This window comes from Solea senegalensis, linkage group LG6 (genome assembly GCF_019176455.1).
Source record: "Solea senegalensis isolate Sse05_10M linkage group LG6, IFAPA_SoseM_1, whole genome shotgun sequence".
NCBI lineage: Eukaryota > Metazoa > Chordata > Actinopteri > Pleuronectiformes > Soleidae > Solea > Solea senegalensis.
In genome coordinates this window covers 21,565,021-21,577,908 of record NC_058026.1, presented here as the reverse complement: position 1 = coordinate 21,577,908, position 12,888 = coordinate 21,565,021, and the positions used below count along the sequence as shown (strand labels likewise).

Sequence of the window (12,888 nt, the reverse complement as noted above, 5' to 3'; positions counted from 1 at the left end):
GCAACGATTCTGACTTTGCTCTTCATGGCAATTTGAACTGCCCGGGGCAAAGTTTGGTTTCTCTGCCTCTGTGTAACAGGCTATGTTTGTCAAACAAAATACACTGAAACAACACAGTTTCTCAATCCTTCAATTCCAGATACCAAAAAAAAAATGTTTAGCCAGTCGGAGGGATGTGAGTGGGTTGCCATACTGTGGCACAATCAGACTGGAACCAAACAGTCCTTTGGTTCCAGTGAACATAATCAGGGGGGTAGTTGACAATTTTAGGCCACAAGGGCATTTACCTTTTTGGCACAACCATCTACAATGAGCCAAATGCATTAAAAAGTACTTTAAAATGCAAGCATACATGTTCTGATAAGATCATTGATAAAATAACATGGTAACAGTGATGTTTCCTGTTGTGTGGAATACAGAACATGTTACTATGGTTTCTGCATTCAGACCAAACATCAACTACTGCAGCTGAAACTAAGAGACTGGGTTCAACAAAAACCTGATGTTATCTAATACTGATAATCTTGATCATTTACAAAGTAAAATAAAACCAATCCAATGAATGAACAGTTTTTCATGAATGTAGAAACTATGAATAGTAGTGTTTGAAATGACATACTTTCTAAATTTATAGTGGAGTATTTTTAAACACTCTAATGCAAATAAATTCCAATTAAACCATGCACATTTAAAATATTCTCTGTGGAGCTAAATTGCTATTTTATCACAAAGCTGTTCATTTATAATCAAATGGATGACATGAGTGAGTGTGAAGTAGTGGTTAGCACTCTTGTCTTTGCAGCAAAAAGACCCCGGTTGGAACAAGGGCCTTTCTGCATGGAGTTTGAATGTGCGTAGGTTTCCTCCCACAGTCCAAAAACATGAAATATTGGGATTAGGTAATTTGGACACTCTAAAATTGACTGTAGGTGTGAGAGTGAGTGGTCCAAATAGTCGTCTACTCCTGGCAAATGGTTGGTTTTCTCTATATGTGGCCCAGCTGTATCCCGCCTATCGCCCTATGTCAGCTGAGATTGGCACAGCAATGCCTGCGACCCTCCGGTGGAGGATAAAGTGGTAGAAAATGGATGGATGGTGTGAGTGTGGATGTGTGTTATCTATTAGAAACCAGTGACACAATGATTTGTGGTGTTGTGTCAGTGTTACAGTGGTCCTCTTATGCACAAATGGAAAAAAAGAGAGAGATTTTATTTCAGGGATGAGTCGCAACGACACACGTGCAGTTTTCATGTGCTCACTTTCTTATGCCAGGTGTCTCGGTTCAGGTTAATTAAAAAAACAACAACAACAACTTTGTTATCAGTGGATGGTGATGAGTTCAAAGACTGCGCAGTAAAGTAAGGAAAAGACATTATTTGGTGAAGAACAGGACATTTATTTAGTGCCCAAAACAACACTGGAGAAGGAAAACATCAGTGCACAGCTACAGACATGCAAATATTACATGGAGAAACACCCTCACATGGAGGACCCTAAGGTCTCAAGGTGTCTGTGCTGGACACAAGCACTGACCACAAACACGTCTACTTTTGATCGTGCTTTTACTTTTATAGTCCACCAAACTGTTTCACACCCGTCTGTTGTCCATCGTTTGATATGAAGCGGGTCAGTGGAATGATCTTCATGGTGGTTTCTTTCAGAGAGTACCAGCGGTTGTGCCACGTCACCCAGATGATGCCGTTGTCGTAACCAAATTCACCTGCATCCTTTTCTGTGTACCTACCACCTGGATTTAAAAAAAACAAAAAAAAACACACAGACCATTACAACACATACATTTGCACGGTTAGGGTTGAACGGCAAATTTGTCTTTGCCCTTAAAACGGCACAAGTCTGGCCGCGTGGTCTCACCCGTGTAGTATTTGCCGTTCAAATGTGCAGCATGACATCTGTTCATCCACCAGCCAGAGCCATCCTGCCGAGCACAGTTGCCATCGTACTTGTCATTGTCCCTGTCGAAGGTGCTGAACTGCATGCCGTTGTGTGACGTGTAGAACTTGTCGCTGGGGTCATCGCCAAAGTCAAAGCCGTCAAAAGCATCTCCTGCATCGCCGCTTAAGAAGTAGCCATAGGTCAGCCGGTACTTGTCGGCCTCTGATCCCAGTTTGAACGTGTGGTAGTCTGCATGTCTGCAGAAAAGGGCAATGGTGGATTTTGTGTTTTTGATAATGTCTGCTGTGTCAGCATTTATCCTTTAAGTGGAGCCTCAAACTAAGGTCATGTTTGCCTTGTGAGTGAGTGCCTTTGCTGGTCTCTTATGTAATCTGTTATCTTCAGCGCATGTGAGTGTGTGTGTGTGTGTACCTTTTGTTGCCTTCCCAGTCAACAAGCTCGATCCTCAGCACAGTCGGGATGGGCGAATTAGTTGTCAGCTGGTGGATCTTCTCGTTGCCGAGCCAGAACTCGGTAGTGTCGTCTGGGGAGAGATAACCAAATCCCTCCTTGTACTGGGTCCAGTCCTTGTTGAAGTCCACGCTGCCGTCGCGTCTCTGTGGACACATAAACATGATCAGAATGAACACCATGTTCACTGAGGGACTGCATGATCTGTGCGGTTACGATTGCAGTTAAGAGGACAGCGGTTTTCTTTCATAGGAAACGGTTCAGTCCCTTCACCCGCTCTGATTTTTGTATCATAATTTGCAATATCAGTTGTTTATTTAACAACAGAAGTGTTAAATTGCTGTCATCCAGTGCCGCACGAAGACATCGGCGAGGCAGTGATTCATGTTGCATACCCTCTGTATAATTGTGAATCCACGTCCAAAGCTGTCAATTTCACAGTAGACCAGGAACGGTTCAGTGGCCTGAGCTGGCTTCACGTAGTAAAGGCCGCTGGTGGTGGCACCTTTGTTTGCAACGTCCTGACAGTCTGGTGAAAAAAGAAGAAGAGTAGTACTAAAGCAAAATAAGCTTTTACACTTTGGAAAAAAAGACGACGAAATTACAGTTGTTATAGCCCGGAATTGTGTTTTAAATAAGTTTGACCAAATTCTGTGAAACGAGGTCAGAACAAATGAAGTCTATAAATTTGTTTACTTTGCTGCGATGCGCCGTATTGACTTTAGTGTTTGACTAAACACTGAACAAGGACAAATGTTCACATGAAACACGATTGAGAAACGTCTTGTGAAATGGTACCGGCCTAAAGGTCATAGTTGAATATATTTATTTATTTATTTATTTCTTCTATCTTTTCTTTTTACCTGATCCTGTGGTGGGTTGGATTTCAACTGTGTCTTTGCAAGGCTCGCTGCATTTCTGCTGCAGCTGGATGGCGAGCTGCTTCAAGTCCGCCATCCTCCTCTCGTTAGACGAAATTATTTCCCCGAGGTCACTGGAAAGAAGACGGAAACAAGCGTGAGCTGGATCCTAAGTAATACATGTTTCCAATTTTTCCCACAGTGGAGCACTAATCAGAGCACCGCATAAAAAATACATTTTGCAAATTGAATAAAAAAAATGGAGATGAGGCTGTAAATGATGTTTTATCATTAAATCCCTGAGTCTAAAGTCCAAACTGTGTGGGCGAACAGGTTGGCACATGTTGATCTGAAGGCGTGGGAGGACACAGAAGTTCTATACTCTATTACAAGTATTGCATCAGTGTGCGCTGATTCCTTTTTTATTTGACATGACTAGCCTATTCATTCATAATCTTACTTCATTATACCTCTATTATTTGATTAGATCAAAATGACCTTAACCTTGCATGGAAAAACAAGCATCGATTGTCAGGAAAAAGAGAAATAATTTTAATTTACTCCACATAATGTCTCTATAACAGTACGTCATGATTGACGATGATGTTTATTCTTCACTGTAAATTCACGCCAGTTATGAAGAGTAACTTTAAGTTGAAATACCAAAAAAGAAATTACACAGGACATACACACAGGTATTGACAAAATTACGTTCTTGCATCATTTGAGCGCAAATGTTGACTTACTACATTTGTTGCTCTTGTGAAATGATGGTCTTTTCAAAGTGAAGGACATCGTCCAGCATACTCGACGACCTTTTGAAATTTGTGTCTGAAAAGAAAAGACACTTTCGCCGTTTCAATCAACCGATCAGTTTGGTTAATACTAAACAATAAGTCAAATTGATCACAAAGAACAAATAACAACCATGATTTTTGTTTTATTACCTTGCGGTCCACTCTTTTGAGCTGAAGCGGTAGAATCTTTCATGTAGACTATTGTCTCGTCTGTCCCCTGGGTCAAATTGGAAATTTTGTCCAGCTCACTTTGCAAAGTCTCCAAATCCTCCTCTACTCCTGGCAGATACTTCAGAAGGTAATCAGTCACTCCACATGTCGTAGGACAGTATTTTCCCTGTGAGCAGACATTTTGTGCTCAGTGATTGCACACAACAGAAACATCACACGTTGCGGTTTATGACCGTCCACTTACGAAGGCATCGGTTTTGGTGCATGTTAAGATGTTGTCTCCTCTGGATTGCTGCGGGACAAAGACAAATGGGTTTAGAGTTTTCGTTGCTGGAGAAAACTGCATCGGTAAGAAGAGGTGTACATTTAGTGACTCACTGCAGATGAGATGGAGAACAGTAACAGAAGCCCGCCTGCTGTTGTGAGAAGTGATGGGGCCATGTTGCTTCAGCCACCAGATGTGGTCTTGTCCTCTTGGAGAATGAGGAGTGATTTGACTCCTGTGGGATATTTATCTGAACAAGGTCATCAGTTCAGAGTTTGATAAGGAGGTCATACGCAAACATAACCTTCTCTGTGTGTGGGGACAAAGTTGTGACTCATATGTCCAAACCTGTGTGCGCTCACTTCCCACTTTTGACTTGGTTGAAACATGATATTTGTACCAAACTCAGTGTTTGTAATGATGGCACAGCCAACGATGACTCAGCTTGAGCCACGCTTTATTTATCGTTCTTTTTCGTCTCATGATAAAGATCAGACACAATGAGTCATTCAGTGAAGAAATAATGTTATTGTGCATGTAAATGTAAAACATTAACACATGCAGGATTAACACTAAGAAAATATTAAATATCTTTAGCTGAGATAGGCTAAATGAAAGTCTATTTCTGTCAGGAAAAGAGATAAATAAATACCAATCAATATGATATCTATCTATCTATCTATCTATCTATCTATCCATCCATCTATCCATCTATCTGTCTATCTATGGCAGAGAAAAAGTCCCTGTTCAACTTCACACAACGACTTCCAGTGTTTTGGGTGCAAAAGCTTTGACAAGAAGAGAGTTGTAAAGGTGTGGAATGTATGTAAATTATAATAAAAAAAAAAACTACAGACCATTGCTTTCACAAATGTAGATACTTTTACACAAACTGTGTGTCTGTAGTCGTCGAGTTGTGCTGCGTCACTTTTAAATGTAAACAAATGTCTGTTACACGTCGTCAAATGATTAAACCCGTCAGCTCCATGTGACTCTCCTCAGTAAAGCAGTGTTTAGAGCCCGTGCTGCACACAGGAAGTGTCAAGAAAGCACTTCCTGTTTCCAGAAAGCTGCAAACAGGTTAGATTATGAAGGTAAATACAAAGAAGTGCCCACAAAAGGTTTCAGAAGTGAATTCTACTGTCTTTCACCGGTCTGACGGGATAAAGGCTTCTTGTCCGTGCTTGTCCCTGCATTGTTGCTGTACACACAGAACTGATCATTTTGCTCTGTCAAGGAGGCAGGTCACAAATAATGTTACATCCTTTTTGTTTACAAAGTCCAAACAGAGGCAGACGAGTTACAAACATTCTCAGAGAGATAAAGGTTGCACATTAGAACGACGAGACCATTGCATGAGGGCCGTCACTTTATCATCGCTGTCATGTTTGAATTCACACATGGCCCCAGTTTCAAGCATCTGTGCTTGTGTGGAGTCACAGTTACTCCTGTACCAGATGTGGATGTTGAGGTTAAAGATAAACTACTTTAACATTATAAATTACACGCAGGGTTTTCCACCACTGCTTGGTGGGAGTGAGCTGAAATCACTTAACTCCGCGATCTTGTCAGGTCAACGTTTTGCAGGGTGTAACACTGATGCAGTGGGTGATATTGGTCACACAGTGGATATTCTTTAGGTTGCACATGGAGTACACGCCTCTTTTTATTACATCAAAACAACCAGTCCAGATACATGGGGAAAAATAAAGTTTAATAACACGGCCTCGTGTTGACATTGGATGATAAATCTTACCATAACTACCGCTGTGTGACCTAGATTTATAACGTGGAGGAGAGAAAATGGCCCAGAGTGGGTATAAAAGCCTTGCTGACCTGAGAATGAACCGCAAAGGGACATGAACCTAAACAGTGCTGAACTTTTGCTGAACTGGCCTCTTTGTGTAGATACACCAGATGGAAAGTGTCTCTTTCTGTCTCTAAGGGCCACAAAGACATGGACACTCCTTTTGCACACTGTGTCCAGGATGTTGAGACGGGCTGTTGTTCTTCTTAATGTGGCACTGATGCCAGCCTAACACTTGTACGTCTATTCTTCACCAGAATACAAAACAGCATAAGCAGTAGAAAGCACAACTACTGACATTATTATAATTATTGACGCTGTAAAGAAAGGCACGGGAATGTGGTGCGAGATTGTTTTTCTTTTCTTGAAATCATTATGTCTTGAGGAGTTGGGTTCTTAAATTTCACGGCAGGTTCACAGGTTTCCTGACCAGGAATTAAATTTAAAGAGTCTTGTTAGGGTCCCCTGTCGGCCACAACTATAAGTCTGGAGCCATTTGACCATAGTGTAAATCTCCCCCCGACACAGGGCAAAGGTTTGTTGCAACGCCAACTCAGGGTTCAACCTGTGGTCACAGACGTTAAGTCGACTCAGCTGAACATGGTGTGACACAGGGAAGAACATTCACTGAGGCTAAAACGTTGTTGGACACATTTAAAGTAATATTCTTACAGAGATATTACTCTATCATATCATGCTGTGGTGTTTCTAAGCAACTTAACTTATCCGCTGAAGTTATCAATGTAATGCTTAGAGATCCATCTGAGTTCATGTGTTCATTCTTTGCTCTACTATTAAATACATTTGACTTGTCTTTCTTAATGCACGTGTCGCCTTTTTTGCTTTGGTTGTTCCACTGCTATATTTAATACCTTGAGTTGTTCCAGGTCAAATTGTGATCATCACTTTTATTGCTTGGTCGGCTTTTCAGATAGTTTCAGATTGATTTCAGATAGTGAATGCTAGACCTTTACTGTGCACGATTAATGTAAATATGCAAATCATTTCAGCCACAAGTTCACCCAGGCTTGTGGAAAACAATGCAAATGTTATTGCGTATTCTTTGTATATCTGGGAAGTCCCAAAAGTATTCAGACGCCTGACTATTACACTAACAAGGACTGTAATGACATATTCAGATACATATGCAGTACTTTAATTTGGAGTTGGTTCCCCCATTTGCAGCTATATCAGCTTCCACTCTTCTTTAAAGACTTTGCTCAAGGGTTTTGAAGTGTTTCTATGGGAATGTGTGTCCATTCATTCATTCATTCATTCATTCATTCATTCATTCTGTAGAGCATTTATGAGGTCAGGCACTGATGTTGGACGAGAAGACCTGGCTCACAATCTCTGTTCCAGTTCATCCCAAAGGTGCTCGGTGAGGTTGAGGTCAGGTCAGTCAAGTTCTTCCACACCAAAACTCAAAGTCAAACCAGGTCTTTATAGTCCTTGCTTTTTTGCACTGGGACACAGTCATGGAATAAAAAAGTGTCTTCCTCAAACTGCTGCCACAAAGTTTGAAGCATGGCATTGTCCAAAATGTCTTGGTTTGCTGAAGTGTTAAGATTGTCCTTCATTGGAGATAAGGGGCCGAACCCAAAGCCTGATTGAAACACCTAAATTAGACCTAACAGGTGTGGGCAAATACTTTTATATTTATTAAATTTGATGTTCTTTATTTCAAGAGGAGTATGTTTCTAATATTTTCATCTTGTATTTCATCTCTATATTTTGTTAAATACCTGACACTGTACTGCTGTTTCCCAGCTGTGGGATCCATAATGTCTGTCAGTCAGAATTTAGGTCAACAAATGCAAGTTGAAAAAGGCTGAAGTGTCTCTGATGGCATTTTGGATTTCAAATGAGCGTGAAATCGAAGCCTATAGGATTATGGTAATCTGGTTAAAATCATGTTGTTTTTCTCTCGTCATAAGGTGCCTCTGAGAAACTGCAGGTCAGCACAGCCTGTTGCTCAGGGCTGATGAAGACGCAGAACAGACTGGCCTTTGTGAGCAAAAAAAAAAACAACAACAACACGGTTAATCAGCTTTAAAGTAAAATTGCAAGTCGAAAAAGAAAGCACAACAAATTCATGACACTCGTCTTTGTTGCATTCTTAGAAAAAAGGTAACATGCAGACACTTAATGAAGCTTATATTCTGACCCTTTAGGATTAATAAAGTATTCTGAATGATGGGATGAGACTGTAGTCAGTCAGTCAGGTGTTTTTCAGTGTTGCTGTATACAGCAGTAAGAAATGACATCTATACTTTTATGTGAAGGAAGAAAACTGCAGAAAATTGTATTACTCGGGTCTTAACTCAGTCTGAGTTTAGGTTGATCAGGTTTACATCCACACTGTGAAGACACTGCTGCTCCTGTCTGTGTAGGTGACAGTGGCTGATGTTTTTTATTTTAAATTATATCCTGTTTCCTGTGGGTTTTTTTTTTTACATGTGCTATGGACATTTTTGTGTTTTGAATAAAGTCAACAACAACAATAATAATAATAATAATAATAATAATAATAGTAAATAGATAATAATAGATCAAAACTAAAGCTCAATTTTGATTTACCTGTTCTATTGATTGATTATTTTATGATTCATTTTTCTGAATGTTTCTTCCACCACTGTTCAAAAATTAAAATGCTAAATTATGTAGAAATCCATTTTCTATAAAAACATAAAATACACATGAAGGGTATTTTTCTTTTAGATACAATAAGAGCTTTCTAAGTTCAAATATTGTCTCAATTCTTACAAATGTCTCATTATTGTCAGTGTGATTTGTGTCTCAGTTAAAATGAAGACTGAACAATGCAGCTCATTATACTGCTAAAGCTATAGTCTACTGCTGCTGTGTAAGAAACATGGCATTTTAATATACAGTAAATGAGGCAATGCTGCATTTTCCTAATGGTCTTAAATGTGTGATTTACTCAGTGATTGTTTTCCTTCTTGACTGTTTGCTGTGGTGTGTATTCTTTGTGATGTCTCCTATCTTAGAATGGGACATTTTGTGAATAATGAATCGCTTTGGTGACAGTTTACTGGTGAGCTATAAGTCATTTGGTGTTGCCAGGTTTGTGAGGAGGATAAGCATCAGTGAAAGTAGTACCAAGTACCAACTGTGCTCTCAAAGTAACATATTATCACCAAAGTTAAAATACAGTGGTGTAAATAGACCGAGTTAAGTCAGAGAGCGAATATTCACAGGACTTATGCCCAATAAGATAATTTACTCAAATCATCCTCCTCCTCTTCCTCACGTATACTTCACACATTGGTATAGTGAAGTTAGATTAAGATGGAGCAAAAGATACAGTTACTCTAATTACCTGGGGTCGCGACCCTTTTCGCATAAAGCTTTCATGTCCTCCTTGTAGGTTTTCTCCCACAGTCCAAAAACATGCAGATTTGGGGATTAGCTAAATTGGACACTCTAAATTGACCATAGGTGTGAGAGTGAATTGTTGTTTGTCTCTTCTTGCATTTATAGTTGTCTAATTTTTCTAATTATGTGGCCCTGTGATGCAGTGGCAATCTGTCCATGGTCGACTCCGCCTATCACCCTATGTCAGCTGAGATTGGCACCAGTGCCCCTCGTGACCCTCACGGTTTTACAGTACAGTAGAACCTCACGTACCCCTGGTGGTACACATACCACAGTTTGAGAACCATGGAGATAAAGTGCTTTATACACTTGAATGAATGACTTACAGTATAACTATATTAAAGGATTTAAACTTAACTCTCTACAGCTAATTCTCTTCCTTTCTGTGCTGCATTAGAGAGTGGATTAATGGAGACTATACCCCTGCACATGTGTGCACTGCACAACACCGCAGTGGGAAAAGATCCGCAAAATACTAAAGCTGTGATGGTAGTAAAAAAGCCCACGTGCGAAAGGTCACTCGTGGCCTCACGCTGTTTCTCCTCCTCGTGCCACTGAGAATAAAAAGCTCATTCCTCTCACGCACTCGCGCACATTCCCCTTGAAAGCGCCTCAGGATGCTGCAGCTGCTCACGTTCCTGGTGGAGAAACTCTCCCTCCTCTCCAACTTCAAACTTTTTGATTCCAGCTGGTTGGACGGAGAGGGGCAGGGGGCGCAGGGGGCGCAGCAGCGGCCCGCACAGCGCGCTGCACCGCAGAGAGGAGACCTGCTCGAAGTCGCAAGAACCCTTTTTACGCACTACGGTATTTACCTGGGTGACAACAAAGTGGCTCATCTGATACCCGACATCCTCCCCGTGCTCACAGGCGACAAGAAACTCATCTCCTCCGTCATAACGAACCAGAGGCTGGTCCTGGGCTGCGTGTACAGGTGCGCCACGGTGCGCGTGGACACGCTGGACGATTTTGCGTACGGCTGCAACGTCCTGGTGAACAGCACGGATCAGACGATGAAAGCGCGGGCGCTGCCCAACGAAGACGTCGCCAAGAGAGCGGAGAAGCTGATCGGAGCGGTCCCGTACAGTCTGCTGTGGAATAACTGCGAACACTTCGTGACTCACTGCAGATATGGACACGCAGCCAGCCGCCAAACTGAGAAGGTAAAGATGAGGCCAACGCGTCCTCAGTCTCTCACTGACTGACTGACTGTCATCATAGTTACATTTGGACTATGGAGTTTGTTAAATTAATATATTTCTTGCACTAATAAGGTTACAAAGAGATCAAATAACAGAACCAAATAAAAAAAAATCAATCAGCTGTTATCACTTTGATAAACTAGTTTAGTGCAGTAATATGAATAATGAAATAGGAACATGCAACACATGAGTAAAGAATACAAACAATGCAATAATAAATGTTTTTAAAAAGGTGATTATCTGTATCATACAGGTCCATAACTTTAAATGTGTTTAGTAAGTCACTACAATCCTGACACAAGTTGTGCTGACATAGAAATAACATTACAAAGACTTCATGACTTCCTCTGCAGTAAAGCACAGTAAACCAGAGTTCATGTGGAAATGTCTTTACCAAGCCTAACGCTGAGTGAACTGGGTTTAACACTGCACACTGATTTATGACGGCAGTTTAACAATGTTCCTTCACCTTCAAGGCCACATTTCCTGCAGCCAGAACTTTCATCTGATTGAAATGTATCATAATTGATTTCCTATCTTTCTTCCTCACAGTTCTGCGAGTGTCTGAAATCGATCATCAGAGACCAGCGGAGCGTCATTGTGACAGGACTGCTGGGAATCATCTCCATTATCTCTTTCGGTATGGCTGCTTCAACTACATTGCCCACAATTCTCATCCCCTTCACTCTGTGGATGGCCGGTTAGAGACGTCTCAGCAAAAGAACAGAACTTTTATCCATCAAGCAGGACTGGACAACCTTGCACTTGTTTCATGTGGTGCCTTTAAAAGTCTCTTTAATGACATGATTTGCATAGAAATGTGTAGACTATGGTGAATGTTTTGTGGCTTTTATTTGACTTATAGAAATGTGAAATGCATTCAATCTCTGAGTCACTGTGAGTATCTTAATGTATAAAGCAGGTCTTTTTTTGTAGTTTACTTAATATACTGGAATGCTGTAAATATGAAAAACTGTATAATAAACATCTTATTTTTATTTGTGTGTATTAGTGTGTATTAGTGTGTTGGCGCCGTCATTTTGCAGTCGAAGCAGACAATGATGTTGCAACAATAAGCAGTGGAGATGAGATGAGGCCTTTGAGAAAGACTCATTATGCTGTAATGGAAATTCTGCTCTGGCCAAGACGACTTTGGAATGCTTTAGTTTTGTTCAAGTCTAGATTTATTTGTCCTCCTTTTTGAAACAGGAATCTGATTTGTATTTAAGACTTGTTTTTTTATTGTGTTTTTATATAAATTAGATTACACAAGAGTCTCTTGAGAGACTCTTCTCTTGAAAGAGAAGCCTAAATTAACGTTGATATTAGGAGATTAGGTCGAGACCATATAACAAAAAGTGGATGTATTCTTCTGGTTCTTCCAATGACACCAGTGTGGAAGTAGAAATATAAGGAATTGCTTCGAATGGGCAAGTGACCGCTGGAGTGGAATGGTGAGTGAATGGAAGTTTATGGGGAAATGAACCAACTTTTAATTTGATTGATAATGTCAGTAAATATCATCTTGATGAGTAAATGGTCTTCTTCAACAACACATCATTTCAGTTTTACAAAATGATGCTCCCATTGAGAGGAGAATTTATGATTAAATGTGGAACATATTTGAGAGTGATTGGTATCACCTGGTTGCAGGTGACGCCTCTGAACTTCCATCAACATGGCGCCAGTGAAATCATGATTCCGGAGGCTTCAAAATGGGAGTTAGATTCTTGTGACACATCATATTTGGCGGCAACATTTCTATGGTCCATGGTCTTTTGTAGTATAAATATCATATACTACAAAAGATATAATCCACATTAAAAAAATGCCAAGTAGTGTCATCATACTACTAATTCTTCTTTTTCTTCTAATTCTTCTTTTTCAAAATCTATACCTCTGACTATATCAATTATTTATTTTCTTACTATTCAAGAAAGTGCTGAATAATCATGAGTCAAATCCAAGCAGTTGCAGATTGGTCTAATCCCTGAAAAACAAAGGTGCATTATTTGTGTGGTTGCTC

The 12,888-nt window shown here is 40.4% G+C and overlaps 2 protein-coding genes across 2 annotated transcripts; one reads left to right on the top strand and one right to left on the bottom strand.

Annotated features, from left to right (window-relative positions):
* Positions 1-1,375: 1,375 nt before the first annotated feature.
* fgg (fibrinogen gamma chain) lies at positions 1,376-4,688 on the bottom strand. The gene is made up of 9 exons (XM_044029391.1): positions 4,571-4,688; positions 4,437-4,484; positions 4,172-4,358; positions 3,971-4,055; positions 3,228-3,358; positions 2,760-2,893; positions 2,326-2,510; positions 1,873-2,150; positions 1,376-1,747 (listed from the first exon to the last, which is right to left on the bottom strand). The coding sequence occupies exons 1-9, from the start codon at positions 4,631-4,633 to the stop codon at positions 1,569-1,571; spliced, it is 1,290 nt and encodes a 429-aa protein (XP_043885326.1). The 5' UTR covers positions 4,634-4,688; the 3' UTR covers positions 1,376-1,568.
* A 5,577-nt stretch (positions 4,689-10,265) lies between these two features.
* Positions 10,266-11,860, top strand: lrata (lecithin retinol acyltransferase a). Its single transcript, XM_044029393.1, has 2 exons — positions 10,266-10,823; positions 11,415-11,860. Exons 1-2 carry the CDS (start codon positions 10,281-10,283, stop codon positions 11,565-11,567), a joined length of 696 nt encoding a protein of 231 aa, XP_043885328.1. The 5' UTR covers positions 10,266-10,280; the 3' UTR covers positions 11,568-11,860.
* Positions 11,861-12,888: the final 1,028 nt, after the last annotated feature.

What these genes read in the sequence shown, in the direction of transcription:
- lrata (XM_044029393.1), top strand. Translation starts at nt 10,281, where the DNA reads ATGCTGCAGCTGCTCACGTTCCTGGTGGAGAAACTCTCCCTCCTCTCC. An exon ending in CCAGCCGCCAAACTGAGAAG is followed by an intron (nt 10,824 to 11,414) that starts GTAAAGATGAGG and finishes TCTTCCTCACAG; the next exon opens with TTCTGCGAGTGTCTGAAATC.
- fgg (XM_044029391.1), bottom strand. Translation starts at nt 4,633, where the DNA reads ATGGCCCCATCACTTCTCACAACAGCAGGCGGGCTTCTGTTACTGTTC. An exon ending in TGTTCTCCATCTCATCTGCA is followed by an intron (nt 4,485 to 4,570) that starts GTGAGTCACTAA and finishes TTTGTCCCGCAG; the next exon opens with CAATCCAGAGGAGACAACAT. An exon ending in GAACGGCAAATACTACACGG is followed by an intron (nt 1,748 to 1,872) that starts GTGAGACCACGC and finishes TTTTAAATCCAG; the next exon opens with GTGGTAGGTACACAGAAAAG.